General features: G+C 36.7%; 1 protein-coding gene across 3 annotated transcripts in view; it reads right to left on the bottom strand.

Annotated features, from left to right (window-relative positions):
• The window catches only part of USP8 (ubiquitin specific peptidase 8), a 51,813-nt gene extending 39,426 nt beyond the window's left edge, over positions 1 to 12,387 (bottom strand). Inside the window, exons 1-3 of one of the 3 annotated variants that reach the window (XM_019730658.3) lie at positions 11,828 to 11,972; positions 4,795 to 4,877; positions 798 to 966 (exon numbers count right to left, since the gene is read on the bottom strand). In XM_019730658.3, the coding sequence (XP_019586217.1) occupies positions 798 to 901 (104 nt within the window). In that variant the 5' untranslated portion in view covers positions 902 to 966; positions 4,795 to 4,877; positions 11,828 to 11,972. Of the gene's footprint in view, positions 1 to 797; positions 967 to 4,794; positions 4,878 to 11,827; positions 11,986 to 12,185 lie in introns of those variants that run through there. The other 2 variants (XM_019730659.3, XM_019730657.3) reach the window with 2 other exon arrangements.
• Between the last annotated feature and the right edge of the window lie 3,481 nt (positions 12,388 to 15,868).

Here is a 15,868-nt window from a genome sequence, read left to right as displayed (position 1 = left end):
TTTCTTTCTTGACCTTCTTTAAAGTTCATGCTATTTTCCTGTCTTCATCCTTAATGTTTTGTTTTCTTCCCATCTTCTGTTTAGTTCCTTTAAAAATTAACTCATAAGGATGTCCCTGTGCAATCATAAGTTTCTTTAGATGCCTCATCACAGGTTCATTTGGAGTCATACCATTTTTTTAAGAGCATCCCATTTATTTCTAGCCATCGAACACCTATCTTCCCCCTGATTTCTAAAATCTGCTTGCCCCAAGTCTGCATATATGGCTGGATAGTCGCACCTTTCTTTCTGAAACTCTCATTTCCAACTCTATAATACATCAAATAAATCAATAGGTAAAAAGTTCATGTCAAATTGCCACAAATTAATACTTTGCTGAATACTAGATAAAAAATACATCTCTCTCCTTTTTTAATCAAAGAAAGACTATGCTAAGACCATCTCTTATATGTGAAATACACAAGGATAAAAATAATCTTTAATTAAGAGGTAATTTTATACTGTTTTATGAAAAGATAGTAACTGTGGCTGAATGAGTTTTGTAGAACCCTTGTAGTTTTTACTTTTAAACTTATGATCTGGTACATTGTCGGAAAACAGGTAATACGCATATTAGCAAAATATAAATGTATTCTTCCAAGATAAAATTACGAACTTCTCTAAGGAGATCTTACTTTATTTGTGAGATGACATCATTGTTCAAGTAAACTTTAAATTGACTATTCACCCAACTCATTTACTAATATGGAAATGAACTCAAAATATATGACTCAGTCAAACTAGCAATGGATACATACTTCTTAGTGCTTATTTTCTCTGGTTTAACTTCTGTTTTCTTATTGAGGTCTTTTAGTGAAGAACTGAGGTAGAGTTCTTTAGGAACTGAAGCCACGGCAGGCATGATGAATAATCTTTACTTTTCCACTTTCAAAATGGATGGTGTACTTCATTAAAAGTAGTTCTTTTCTGAAACAAAATGAATACAAATAATTCCAGTAGGTTTCCTCATTAACAATAAAACAAGTGAGCAGTTAAAAAAATAAAACTCCTAAACTATATCCTTTGCTAACAGAGTAAATTATCTTGAATGTCTATTTTGGGACTACAAGATATCAATAAACATTTTTTTTAATAAATTTTCATTAACTAAATGAATTACTATTTGTATCATTTTGCCTTAAGTATTAGGAATCTTTCCTGTCAAAGGAACTAACAGAATAAATAAGAGCTTTTACATTTTTTTCTGTTAAACCTGCATTAATGTATATAGATAACAAATAGAAGAAAGTTTCATGTAGAAATATTTCTCTTTTTCACTGATGATACCAGTTTATAAAAGGAAACAAGTGGGGGCGGGAGAAGGTAGGACAGGCCACTTTATATGGAGCTGGGGACATATGAACATGTTTCTGGCAGAATATACCCCAGTACTTTGATTTACTCTGTAAAGGTCTTTGAAGTTTCATGACATTCTGTTTCCTCATCTCATCTGGTAAATTCTGATTTTACCAGGTGGAGGAGGTAGTAAACAAAATGAAGACAAGAGCAAGAAAGGCTAGGTATGTATGTACCGATTAAGGTGTAGAGGGGTGTGTGTGTGTGTGTGTGTGTGTGTGTGTGTGTGTGTGTACACATACATGTGCAGGGATGCATGTAGATGAGGGAGATCAGGGGAGCACATCAAGTGGGGAGTCTTGGCAAGATCATAAGTGTCACCAAATGAAAACTTCAGGAATCCAATTAAATTTATAGAAGGTCTTTAGTTATAAAGAACTAATTACAACTTGAATAGTCACTTTAATACATTTAAGAGATTACAACTTTTTTTCCATCACTTATTTCCTATCAGTTCACTATTATTAGATGAATGGTCACTAATGAACATCTAATTCTAAAACACTGATTGAGGTGTAACTTTAGGGGAAAAAGGCTTCTTCTGCTCACCTATGTGAATCTCCAAAAGCACCCAGTCTGCTTTGATTCTAGTCACATTTTGTATTAAACACTAATACTTCCTGATTTCTTGATATGCATCCCTTGTAGCCCTGTGCTGTTAATCCATTGTCTTAGTTACTAAACCTAATTGTCTTTTTCCTCTGAAAGTCACATTTTTATAATTTTCAATTTTGTCCATTTATACCTGGTCCATATATCTATAAACACATATTTAACCAAACACTTTAATAGTAGCTTCAGATCTATGCCTTTAAAAACAATGAGCTCATCTATAAACATTTTCTACACTTTTCCCTCCATCCTGCGTTCTGTATCTAAAGCTATAGCGACAAAGGAGAAAGCCTCTGGACCACACCATGACTTCCAAATAGATCAATTAATGTTAAGAATGTCCTTCTAGTTAGGTATCTAATTCATCAACAATTCATCACCAAAACAGCTAAGAGCGTCTATCAAGGAAAGAGTCTGACAGGGATCCCTTGGATGTCCTCATACTTATAGAGACAAGGGCATCATCTGAGTGTCTTATGTTGCAAAAAACATGATCTAGGTGTTAGAGATACGAAGGGTATATAAGACATGGTCCTTACATCCCAGGATAAACAATGTAGACAAAGCACATACCTTACCCTTCCACACCCACCACCTCCTCACCTGCTGCCTATCCCCCTAATGTTGAGTGAAAAAGCAGGAATACATAACATAACACCGTTTGTATAAAGTTTAAAAACCAATCACATGGAGCAATATATTGCTTTAAGGATACAAATGAGGTAAGCCTGTAAAGAAAAACAGGAAATGTTAAACATGTACGGTTGGTGGAAAATTGCGGTTTAAAAGGTTAAAAACAATGGTAAAAACCGCAATTACTTTTGCACCTAATAAAATTCTATTTTGGGGGAGCAAAGGATGTAATCAGGGAGGCACACACAAGGAATGTCAGTGGTATCAGGAAAGGCAGGTGATCATTTTATAATCATGCTTCTTAGCACATAAAAGAATATATATAATGTAGTTAACATATTTCATAAAACATTTTTAAAGAAAGCAATTATGAGTATAACAATGCAAGTATGAATAAAAATATGAAATTGTATATAAATATGAAAAGAATACCCAGACAGATGTAAACGTTAGGAAGTTATGGGTGAAACAAGGAAACACAAAATAATGTTTTTAAAATATTGATTAAAAAAAACAAAACAGATTTGGAATATTGGAAGAGCCTGATAGATATACAACCCTGTGAAGTACAGCTGCGGTATAGCTGCCATATAGCTTCCATACAGCTGCCAGTGGTGTGAGTAGAAGAGCACGAGCATTAAGAAATAAAGAAATGGAAGTAGACTGTAGACAGCTTAAAAAATTGGCAATAAAAAAGAGAATGATGGAATAGAGTGGAGTGGTGTTCCAGAAACAGGATTTCTACTGAAACATAAGCAGCAATAGTTGAGGAATAATACTTTTGATTAAGAGAAACTAAGGGCAAGAAACTAAGTGTTCAGGAAGGTGATTAAGGAAATCTGAGACCTCAGTGCTACCACAACAGACATCACTGTGACAGGGCAGGGGACACTGGAGCTTGGACTATTAATGAGGGCCAGAAGACAATAAGATAACAACAACAAGAGTTATCCCTGACTTTTCTGCCCCCAACAAGCTCAGCTAGGATCTTAAGCTTACTCAACCACAGAAGGCCATCATATGCTGTCTTGATATAAGCCAGCTCTTGAAATGTAATTCCCAAAAAGCCCAATCATTTTTTTAATCTGTGACACTACTAAATGTACTAAGATAAGGATTAAAGACAGAGTTATGCAGAGTAACCACATGTCAGTGTCATAGTATCTGTTTTCCAGTTCTATCCTCTATCTAGGTCAATAGTACTACTGGTCTAACCACAGAATGTGTGTTCAAAAAGCCAGGTAGACACTACTTTGCTTTGTTGATTCATGACAGTTAGGTTTCTTGGCTGAAAAAAAGAAAGCTATTGATTTGAACTTTCTATAATAAAATGAAGATCTAGTTGAATCTGTTTCTCAAGATTACCTTTGAAGCTTGGATCTTTAAAAGACAAAGGATATAAAAACTACATACGCCTCCTAGGCAACTTAAAATAGTAAATCATTAGCTATTTCAAAGTTAGATTCAATTCAAACTTTCACAGATATTCTGCTGTATGGAAGACATTGTGCTTCTGGGTACTCAAAGATTAGATGTGCTCCATTTCCTCACGGAGTTTAGAAAGCTAATGTGAAAGAGAAAGTTGTAAGCAGTGGTAATACAACATAATATATCAAACTAGAGTTACAAATAATTTACAATAAGGAAAATTAAGAAGGAAGATTAAGTATGACGAGAGGGATCTGGGGAAACATCATGGGAAGAGAGCATTTATTTGAGTTTTGGTGGGAGAAGGCTTTTGACAGAGATGAGAAACAGTATGAGGAAAAAGTTAAGAAAGTAAAGAACATCTTTAGGAACTAGCCAGTACAGACAATGAACAAAGATCCACTAGACACTAAAACCTGAAAAAAACAGTCTAGGAACAGATAATGGAAGACCTTGAATATCACAATAAAGCACTTATTCTTTTGTCTTCTAACATTAACAGAGGGCCCGGGGGAATCACTTTGTGAGTTATATAAATACACGTCTAACCACTATGCTGTTTGTACACCTGAAACTAATATAGCAGTGAATGTCAAATGTAACTGAAAAATTAAAAAATGAAAAAGTAACAGAGCCATAGCAGGGTTCTAAGGAAGGAGTTATACATCCAAAATGAAGACAATACAAAGGCTTTCAAAGAATGGAGATAAGGAAGACACTAGTTACCTATCAGAATGATCCTCAGGAATGATGATGAGGTCAGAACTAGGGGAGCAGAGGTGGATTGAAGGAGGCAGATCCAAGAGACACTGCAAAGGTAGAATCACAAGACTTGGCAAATGATTAGACACATGGAGGGAAAGTACAGGGTTAAGATTATGATGACACCAAAGGTTTTAGTGAGGGTTTTTAGGAGAAAGATTGTGCTTTTTTAAAAGTTGTCTTTTCTGTCCTTATTTGATTTTTGAGAACAGCTGAAATAAGTAACAACTTTCACTGATAATGTCAGAGGACCACAGTTGTTTCCATTTTCATTCACAAAATTATGTAAGTTATACTGTCAAATAAGATGCCCAGTGTTAAAAATACTTCCAACATTGCCTTAATTGCTATTTCAGCATCTACAATCACATATAGTTTTGCAGAAGTCAAAGCACAAGGTAAAGGGTATTTTTTTTCGTAATCATGTGACAAAGCAAAGAAGAATATATAATCAACTTAAAGTTATATGAAATTTAATGTGTTTAATTTTTGATAAGTCATTCTGCTGCATTATGCCATTAAAGTAGTTTCAAAATAGATTGACAGAAAATAAGGCCAGAAAGATTGAATGAATTGTTTCCTTATTTTGGCTGAAACAGTAAAAAGGAAAAGAGCAGCAGAGGTTTGTTGATGTTACTACACAGCTAGAACAAACTAAATATAACATACAAACCATTAAAACTGTTAGGCTTCAAAAAGGACTGGCAGTAAAAAACAAAACTAAGTATGTGTAACAAAAAGTAACGTTCTTCTAAAACAAAAATAAATTTTCTTAAAGATGTGTAAACCTGATAAAGATTAAGAACTCTAGCTTTAGTCAAACAGCCATACTCCGAAAGTGAAATCCAGACAATGCTGAAAATGAGGTAACTATCGGGGAGAAAATGGAAAACCTATGTATCCCTCTCTTTTCGACAGCCTTCTGATCCATCCAAAGAGAAAGAGTAGAAATTAGATGACTTGAATCACAGAGTGAAGACTAAAGAGTAAAAAAGTGAAGACTGAGGTCTATGGTCATTCAAATTGGTCCCGATACCTTAACCAGGACTTCAGAGCCACTGCCCAGGTCCTTGGCAACGCTGAAAGAAAAGCAAAATTCGTCTTCCATTGGCCACTCAACATCTCACCTCACCTCTGCCCTTTAGACAGTAACAGTAGTCATTATATCCTGTCTTAAATGTCATATAATCCATTCTATACTCATTCTAGTAAAATGCCAGACAAGTACATATTGATAAAATAATGTTTTAAAGCAATCCTAAAGGATGACGAAGGATCAACCCTTTCAAGAAATAATCACTGTTAAAACTTCTGGTATTTTGTGAGCATCTACTATGTATGTAGCACTGTGCCAAATGCTTGAGAGCAGTGTTTTTAAAATCCATTTAGGTCACAATCAGCTTGAAAAAAAATAAAACGGAAAATATCAGAGCATGCCACATATAGTAAGGTTAAGTATCGTTTCATGAAACTGTAGTTTGGGTTATGTGTATGTATGTATACTTACATAGAACACTGGGATGAAATGTAAAATGTATTTCTCACTACTATAGGTTACAACCGAAAAAGTGTACAAGTCCTCCAAATATGGTCCACAGACCAATGCAGAATGAGGAACTGTTTGGTACCGTTCTGTGATAAAATACAAGTTTATGACAGAATGTAAATCAATTAAGCACACTAAACTTTTAATAGTAACAAGCCTTTCTCTATGAAGAAAGCAGTACACTGCTTATATTCTAATACAGGCTGCAAGCCTGTAACAGAGACGGGCTACTTGAAGTAACACTGCTCTAAGGGATGAAGAGAATACCATAGGGCTTCTGACACATATCTTAGCCTAGTTACCAAGAGCAAACTTATGCTCATTAAATAATAAGCCAACAATTCATTGTTACACTATATATTAATATGTGATTCCAGAAGCTGGGAAGTCAAAAGAAAGGGAAAATTCGGTGTAGCTTGCGGAGTGTGTGTGTGTGTGGGGGGCGAGTTTCTTCCAGCCCAGACTGCACTCTCCTCTCTTCTTCCTTCTGTGGTCCCTCTTCCTTCAAGGACCAACTTAGGTTCCACGCCTTCCATCCCTGATTGTCCTAGTTCTTGGAGATCATTTCTTGGTCCAAATGCTATAGTACTTGTTATTAGTATTGTTCCCTTAGAACAGCATTTGGACCAAATGATAACTATGACTAGGCTGTAAGACCCTCATACTTCATAAGCACACATGATGCTTATCACTGATGATGATGTGGTAAGATAGAGACAGTAACCGGCCCTAAGGAAAGGATACAGCTATGAATAAATACAGTGAGAAAGGAGGGCATTCCAGAAGAGGAAACCAACACGAACAGATACAAAATGAGGAACTAGTGTGGGAAGGCAATGAGAAAAATAAGGAATACTATCGGGATCACTGGGAAATAATCAATTCTATCAATTGATTGTCTGTACCTGTCACTGATAGATCCCTAGCATCTATCTCAGCAGTCCTTACAGTCAACACTTAATTTCTTGTTGGCTAACAAGAAAGTGTATTAGGTAAGGAGACAGAGTCACATTATGGAGGATTTTTGAAGCCGTCCAGAATTGTTTCTATTTAATTCAGCAGGCAATCAGAGGCCAGTTCTTAAAGGGAAACATGGTATCTCCAGGTAGGTCAAAGTCGGGATATATTAGGTTGGTGCTAAAGGAACTGCGGTTTTTGCAATTATTTTTAACCTTTTAAACCACAATTCCTTTTGCACCAACCTAATACAAGATGGATTTGAAGGAAACAGAAACAAGGGAATGGTACTTTGGAAAAGAATAACTAGCAGGCTACTGCAAAAAAAGAACATAAAAAAGAAGAAACGTGCTTTGATAACAGATTAACTGAAACAGAATATTTTTTGTGTGTACCTTTTCTCTCTCTCCCCCACCCCTGAGAAATGTGAAGAATGGTAGCACTGTTAACAAAAAGTGAATATAGTGCAATAGTTTAAAAAACTGATCAGTTTACAGCAGCGTTTGGACTGAATACAATTTTGTTGTTGGGAGGCTGCCCTGTGTATAGGCTATTTAGTAGCATCGCTGGCCTCTCTACTCACTAGGTGCTAGTAGTATTCACCCCCATCCAGTTGTTACAACCAAAAATGTCTCCAGATATTGCCAGACATCCCCTGGAGGAGCAAAATTACCCCCAATTAAGAACCATCAAGTTACAGGAAATTTTGAACATGTTGAGTGTATGTAAAAGGAACAACAATCAAAAGAAAGATGCTTGATAGAGACGTAAATATGTAATTACAGGTCTACAAAGAGCCTGGACAGGTATGAAATCAACTATTAAGGCATTAATATTAATTTTGATAATTCCTATTGTTTTAGGAGATAAAGTATTGACACTGAAGTGATACGTTATCTAGGATATGATTTAAAATAATCCCATTTTCTTCACTTTTATGTGTATTTTTAAAATTTCTATAATAGTTTTTAAAACATAGACATCATTTACACTAGTAACTAAAATCAGGAACTAGAATCACCTAGGAAATGAGAGCTTGTTTCTCTACAGCTAAGATACTAAAGAGCTCAGAACTTGTGGGGAGGAGAGGTTTCCTTAAGAAGGAAAGAAACACAGAAGGAAGGAAAACTAGGCAAGTGTAATATCATGGAAACCAAAGAAAATGAGAATTCCAAGAACTTTTACAAAGTTCTTAAAATGCTTAAAAAAAAAAAAAAAGTAAATAAATAAATAGCCCTCATTGTGAAAAGTATATAAACTGGCTTCAATTGGTAAACATTTAGAATACCTACATCTATTCAAGGTTCTGTGCTGAGAGCTACAGGGGATACAAAGAATATACCCCCAAAAGTTTCTATCTCCTAAGATGAAAGATAAGTACACAATGGTAATACCAAGCGAAGTACCATAAAACAGGTACTAATACACCATGCCAAAATCTGTTGGTTTTACTAAGGACTATTCCTAGAAAAAACTGAAAGGTAACTGTTTCCCAGAATAGGTGTCTACCTATATTTATAACCTTAACCCATTTCCTATCTCCTCTCTCTATCGCCTTAATTTTTTTTACCGTAGGGAATCAGATCATATTTAGTATGTACCAAAAAGAGATACGGTTCTCAATCATAGCTGAGCACTAGAATCATCTACAGAACTTTTAAAATACATATACTGATGCCCAGAACCTACTCTTAAACAGTTAAATCAGAATCCCTGAGGACAGGACTTGCACATCGGCATTTTTACAAAGCTCCTCAGGTGAATTCTAATGTGCAACGAAGACAGAGAACGATGGACGTAATGAACAGATACAAGCGTGCTACTAGAAACAATAAAATAATATAAAAATGACAATTAGTTTCCACCTGAAATCAACATCTAAAGTCATATAATTCCCAATCTACCAAAATTATGAGAAATCATTTTCAAAATTTTGTAATTGAGATATAATTTCATTTCACTGTGTTAGAAAGACATGCAGGTTCACATCATTATTCTTATGTTTCAGAGAATTTAATGATATGAAAAACGAAACTGTCAAAAGACAAGGTTTAGCTATCTTAACAGTGACTTTATTCACTATACATGAGTACTGTTTTACTTAAATTAGTATGGTTATAAATATGGAATTCCAAATGAGTTTAATATAACATTTCATTATTTACTAATAAAAATATTATATTATAAAAGTACTGTAGGTCTTAGACTAATTTTCCATTTATTATATGACTTTGAGCAAATTCCTTAAATCCTCCCAACACCACCACTGCCACTATGCCTCTGTTTACTTTCCTCTGCAAAATGGGAATGATTCATCTGCTTCATAAAGTTTTCATATGTATCAAATTTAAAAAATATATACAGAAAAATGCTCTGAAAATTGTAATATGCCATGAAGATATAAAGCACTTTGGTTAAAGAAATCGGAAGTGTATCTTATTCTGCAACTACTGTTAAATCCAAACATTAGTCTAATACAACTCTGTCAACAAAATTAAGGTAGGCTAACAGCAGCCACGAATTCTTTGACATTCTTCCTTTCAAAAGGCAGAGCTCCATCATAAGTTTGGGGGAGGGCTCTGAATCCTCTAGGCAATAGAGAAGCTCGGAAGTAATGCTGTGCCAATTTCTGGGTCTAGGCTTTAACAGACTTTAAGAGACAGCTTCCACTTCCTGTCTCTTCAAACACTTGCTCTTGGAACTCAGCCTCCATGTTGTGAGAAGCCCAGCCACACAAAGGGTCTACATGCAGGCACTCCAGTTGACATCTCCAGCTGAACTCCCAGCCAACATCAACTGCCATCCATGTGAATGAGCCATCTTGGATGTCCAGTCTAGTTGAGCTTTCAGATGACTCCAACCCTAGCTGTTTATCTGACTACACGTGCATGAAACCCTAAGTGAGAACCAACCAGCTGAGTCAAGGCAGCCCTGAGAAACATAAGAGATAATACATTGTAGTTTTAAGCCATTTAAATGATTTGTTATACAGCAATAGGTAACTGGAACAATAACCAAGATTTAAAAACATTCTTTCTTAATTATTTCTAAGATTAGCAACTCATATTTAATGGACCTCTTTTTCCTTTCATCTCTACAAAAACATGTATATTTTCATGTATAAAAGTTCATAATAAAACATGCTAGAAATTTTATGGAAAAAATCTGATGTGTTGGATTTATTTTCCAACTGTGTTACTTTACAAAACCCTTTTTGGTTCTTTCCCATTATGTTCACATTAACAAATGACCTTAATGATTAACAAAGCCCAAGTAAATATATAAAAAATTAAAGGCTAAAATGACAGCTTTAAACTATTTTTGTCAGTTTTTCTCATGCATTGTTTTCTCAAAGAGTTTCCTTTATGTCATTAATGACATATTGTTATTTTTTATTATTATAAAGTCTTTAGTATCTAATTTTAATGATGCACCTAACGTGTCACAAGAAAAGGAATACACATTTCAAGGCAGCCATATCAATATAGCAGAACCAACATCACCTTTCACATAAACTGGTTCAGTACTGTGGATTAGGAGAAACTAAATCCGTCATGAAATACATTCAACAACAATGTATCTTAAACAGAATCTGTTGAAGTGCAAATTCTGCTTACATAGCAAACCGCAGAGCCAGCCGAGAAGAGGAACACATCCTTAACAAGTATCACTTGACATTTTCAATGGTTGCAGCAAAAAAATATACAAAAGTAAGGATGCTTGCAGATTCAGGGAGTAACATCCTTTAGTTCGGCATCCCTTTCATCTGAAATTCTCAGAGCTCTTAACAAATAGTAAATTCCTTCGGCCATGCAACACCTCTGTCTTCAGGTAAATATTTTGTTAGTGATTCAGTGACTTGCTTCAAGGTCACAGAACGAACTGGAGGTATGACAAACCCAGAAGTGTGGTCTGCCGTTTTACATATAAATGATTCAGGGTTCTGATAATTTCCAAGGTGGAGTGGAGGTGAAATTACTTGTCCCACAACTCTAGGAAAGAGGCCAAATTTTAAGAAAGAAAAGCTTTTATTTGGGGAAATCATAGTTTTTAACTCTGATGAGCTTATAGGTCCTTAAACTCATACTTGACACTTAACCAAAAGCAAGTTTGACTGGGACAGAGGAGGGACTGGTTAACACTCTGAGGGGTTGTACGAAGGCCTGCGATTGTAGCTTCTTAGCAAAAAAATGAGAAAACGGAAGCAAGAAGTAGTAGGTCAAAATCAGGTCTGAGTGTCCAAAAAGGAATGGTCATCTTCTAGGACCGGAAAATCTTACTCCACACGAAACTCGCTGGGGAACCCTAAGTGGGCAGCGAAAAGACTCGAGGTTGGGCCCTTCCTCCAAAAGCCGATTCTATGTTCGGGGTCGTTCCACCCCTCTCCCTGGTCAGGGCTTGTCTCCCGGGTGACCAGAAACTGGCGGAAGGAAGGGGGGTTCACTGCGGACGGCTTTCCGGGGGACAAAGGCCAGGACCCAGACCCGCACTCACCTTGGCGCCAGGCGCGCTGCACTAACGCCAACCTCCTCGCCAGAGGCCCATCTCCCACCGACCCCAGGAAGAATTAGCTTCGCTATCCCGACGGAAGCCAGCCCAGCTCATCCCCCTTTCCCAATTTGCACTGCGTTGCGACGCGTCGCGCCTCTTACGTCACTGAGGGTGGGGCTGCGCGCGCGCGCCCGTGACTGCGCGTTCCACCCCAGCCCTGTCCCCGCCGTTAGGGGTCGCGCGGGAGGGCGGAGGAGCGCTGAGGGCGTCTGGGGTTGGCGGCCCGAGCCAGGCTGAGCTGCTTCGAGCTCGTCCGCCTGTCCCTTCCCCTCCCCTCGTTTCTCCGGCGCAGCTTTGTCACCTTCGTGTTACTCGCATCCTGGGCCTCGCTGCGGCGGAAGCCAGGCTGCTCTTAGCTACGTATCTTCCTCATCAGCTCGGAGAATTAGGGCTGCCTAGAAAAAAAATTTGAACCCTCTTCAATTGTGGAGAAAAGTTGGTCATTCTCCGAAGCCAAACCTCTGGTCAAAGAAAAAAAGGACATGATCCTGAAGGACAGGATGTATACACACTTAAATGTCAGTGAAAGGCCCAAACTTAGAAAAACAAAGCGAGAAGTCTCAACTTTTCTCGCAAGCTGATCTTTGTACTCTCGTGAAGAAAGGTGATTGGATGCTGCAGTTATCTGTACACATGCAGTTGCCTGGATGGAGTTGTTGTGTGTAGTCACTAAGTTACCAGGGGCAGTCCAGGTGTCTCATGGATGGGAAAACTGGGAAGTGAGGTTTAGTAAATGCCTTAAGTGAATGTGTCTGCCATAGAGGTTGTCAATAAAGTAATGAATAAATGAAAGCAACTAGTCCGACAGTATTTCACATATCATAGTCTTTTCATAAATGTTCCTTTCTACCACAATACCTGCAAAAACACGGTAGCTCTTTTTATGCCTAAGTTATACACTGTTTCCCAAAAGATTTATGACTGATAATATGAAATATATTGTACTGCCTGGAACTACTACTAATACTAACAAGGAGGAAATTTTTCATAACTAAGGGAGAAAAATGCATCTATCTTTTGAGGGTGGATCTTAGAGAAGGAAGTTGGTGGGTTTTGTTGTTATTGTTATTTGTTATTTTTTTCTGCTGAGTATCTTAATGAATTTGAATATGCAAAGAAAACCCCAGAGCTGAATTTGGGAGTAGGAACCAAACTAATACAGGAAGAAATACTTGGAGTTCTCTGAAGACAATGTCAGAGAGAAGACACAAGCAAAGTTAGGTAGTACAGAAAGAGAGAGGCCACAGCAACGAATTAACCAATGAAAAGAGTCACCAATAGTAGGGTGGCAGAAAGGTTTTAGTAAATAGTACTCTTTTTCACCTAAAGTTATTTTTGTGGTTCTGATGTAATTGCCCCAATTCACCCCCTCCCCAATAAGTAAAATTCCCCCATTTCCCTAAGGCATCAAATTTGCTAAAACACAAGTATTGGCTTGAGGTTTTTGTTTTGTTTTGTTTTATGAAGAAGTGCCACACATGAGTCAGCAGGTACAGAAGAGAAACCAGGCACAAGATGACAAGATACACTGAACTGAGGTAGCGAAAGCAGAAAAAAAACAAGAGTGTTCCTAGGAAATGAAAAGAAATCTGAGATCCGGGTTTAGACTTTTCAAAATCAGTGGAATCAGAGTTTTTGAGGAGCAGCGTTATCTAGATTAAAATATGCTTGAATTGGTTTATGAATTGGCATCATAAATCCTAGCTCTTTTTCATATATGTGTTGTAACCAACCAGGCAGTAGTATCAATGGTACCTAGAATCTAATGGTACCTGGAATCTAATGGTCACTAGCTGTGTAGAAGGCATGGCCTGTATTTGACCATAGCTTTAATTTTCATGCCGACCAGCATAAGCAGTAGTCTAAAACGTAATGAATCTGGTTTATCCTCCATTCATTCACCAATTATTTCCTGAATGCATGTTCTATGCCAGGCATTGTTTTAGAATTATAACTCCTGCTGCTGCGGGAAAGAATAGTTTGAAGGCAGGCAGGAGGAAATCTGGGAAGATAAGGGGGAGGAAAAAGCATGATGATGCTGAAGACTATACTTGAGCCATTGGGCTGATGATGGAGTCATTCATTAGATGGGGACAGTAGAAGATCAAGTTGGGGGAAGAGAGGAGAGGATTCAGTATTGAACAATTAAAGTGGTTAGGAGACCTCCAAGTGCAGTTAGATATTTAGAAAGATTAGATATATGGGTCTGGGGCTTAGAGATAAAATTCGACTTGGTCTGTCTTAAATTCACAGAGTAAGGTGAAAAAGGAAATTCTTATTCAAGTTCAAGTAGACAAGTTAGTGATGGAACAGTGATCAGCAAGTAAGCACATTTGGTAAGAGGGAAAAATTCCGTGGCTATTGATTGAAGCACAAGGGACAATTAGACAGCTTAGGAAGACTGAATTTCAAGCAATGTCTGATAATTGCCAAATAAACAGTTCATCAATTCAAGGACTATTTTTCTTTACTTGAAGAAAGGAAGAAAGGGGGGGAGAAATTAGAGAGTTTCTGTGTCTAGTTTTGAAACACTTTTCTGCTGCAGGTCAGAACTATCAACCAAGAACCACTAAATCTTTTGCAAACTGAAAACTCTCACAGCCTTAGATTTTAAGTGGGTACTTGAGTTAAGTATACGAGTGCTTTCTGGAGTCTGAAAGGTCTCTATTAATCTTGCTTAAACATTCCATGTTAAATGAGCAGAGATTTGTATTTGCTATATATACATAGCTCTAAAGCCAATCTTTTAGAGACGCTCGGGCATTGGACTCTATTAGAGATTTGAAAACAAAGCTCCAGTTATGATGAAAGATATAGATTTATGTTTTAACAAAGAGCAGGCTATAAAAAATACTGTGTCCTTGAGGGTGTCACAAAAGATACTTTCTCAAGCACACAAAAAGTAGAGAGAATAGTACAATAAACACCCATGTATCCATACCCCAGCTACAACTACCATCAATTGTCTGCTTATAAAAAGACACATTTTAAAAATAATTGTTTTTTTTTTCTCCTGCAAAAGTAATACTCATTGATGAAAACAGAAAATATAGATTCGCCAGGAGAAAAAAATACACACTGGCCATAATCCCAGCTCTTCTAGCAGGGCTGTCAGTGGTCCAACTGATGCTTTTAAACAATTCAGAAAAAGGTTTCCTTCCCTCTGGATGTATGCAATTCTGTGCCCAAGGTTCAGGGATAGGCTCGTGAAGTTTGAACTTGACTTCTGCTTACTCTCTTTCAGCTAAACTCCCTTCTGGAGAGCTCAACATGCATTGTAAACATATTAGTCCTTCCTTCTAGCCTCCTTTCTCTGCAGAGGCACACATATGTTTACATAATTGTATTGGACTATATATACTGTTTTTTCATACTCCTTTTCACTTAATGTTTCATGAACACATTTCCTTGTCATTATTGAATTCTTGTAAAAGCATCATTTTTAATGACTGCATAATATTCTTTTATAATCCCCTAATTTATTTAATTCCATCATTGGACATTTAGATTATTGATTTAACAATATTATAAAAAGCATTGAGTATAAAAATATATATTTATCATGACTTTGTAACATAAATATTCTAGTACATCCATGATAAACTCCTTAGAATAAATTTTCGGAAGTGACATTCCTGGAAAAAATGGCATGGCAAAATTCAAGCTTTTATATATCTGTTACTAAACTACCTTTGAATTAGGTTGAACTAGCTCATAACCTCTTTTCTACTGGTGTATTTTCTGATTTGTGAATTTTTTTGAATAAAAGTTGAATATACATGTTACAATACTTAGACATTACTAGAAGTATAAGAAGTCAATTATTAAGAAGCAATGCATACCATGTTTAAAGAGATATAAGTATTTATTTGATTTATTGGTACTGAATATTTTAGGGAGATGTGTATTAGGTTGAACCATGTACCACTGTCAAACCTGTAAGGTAGTGGTTCTCAACTTGTGATCTGGAGATACCAAGAGGTT

The sequence above is a fragment of the Rhinolophus sinicus genome, chromosome 3 (genome assembly GCF_057876585.1).
Source record: "Rhinolophus sinicus isolate RSI-liver-muscle chromosome 3, RSI-T2T, whole genome shotgun sequence".
Classification (NCBI taxonomy): Eukaryota; Metazoa; Chordata; class Mammalia; order Chiroptera; family Rhinolophidae; genus Rhinolophus; species Rhinolophus sinicus.
Note: the sequence above shows the minus strand (reverse complement) of the source record. Positions and strands in the feature narration are given on the sequence as shown.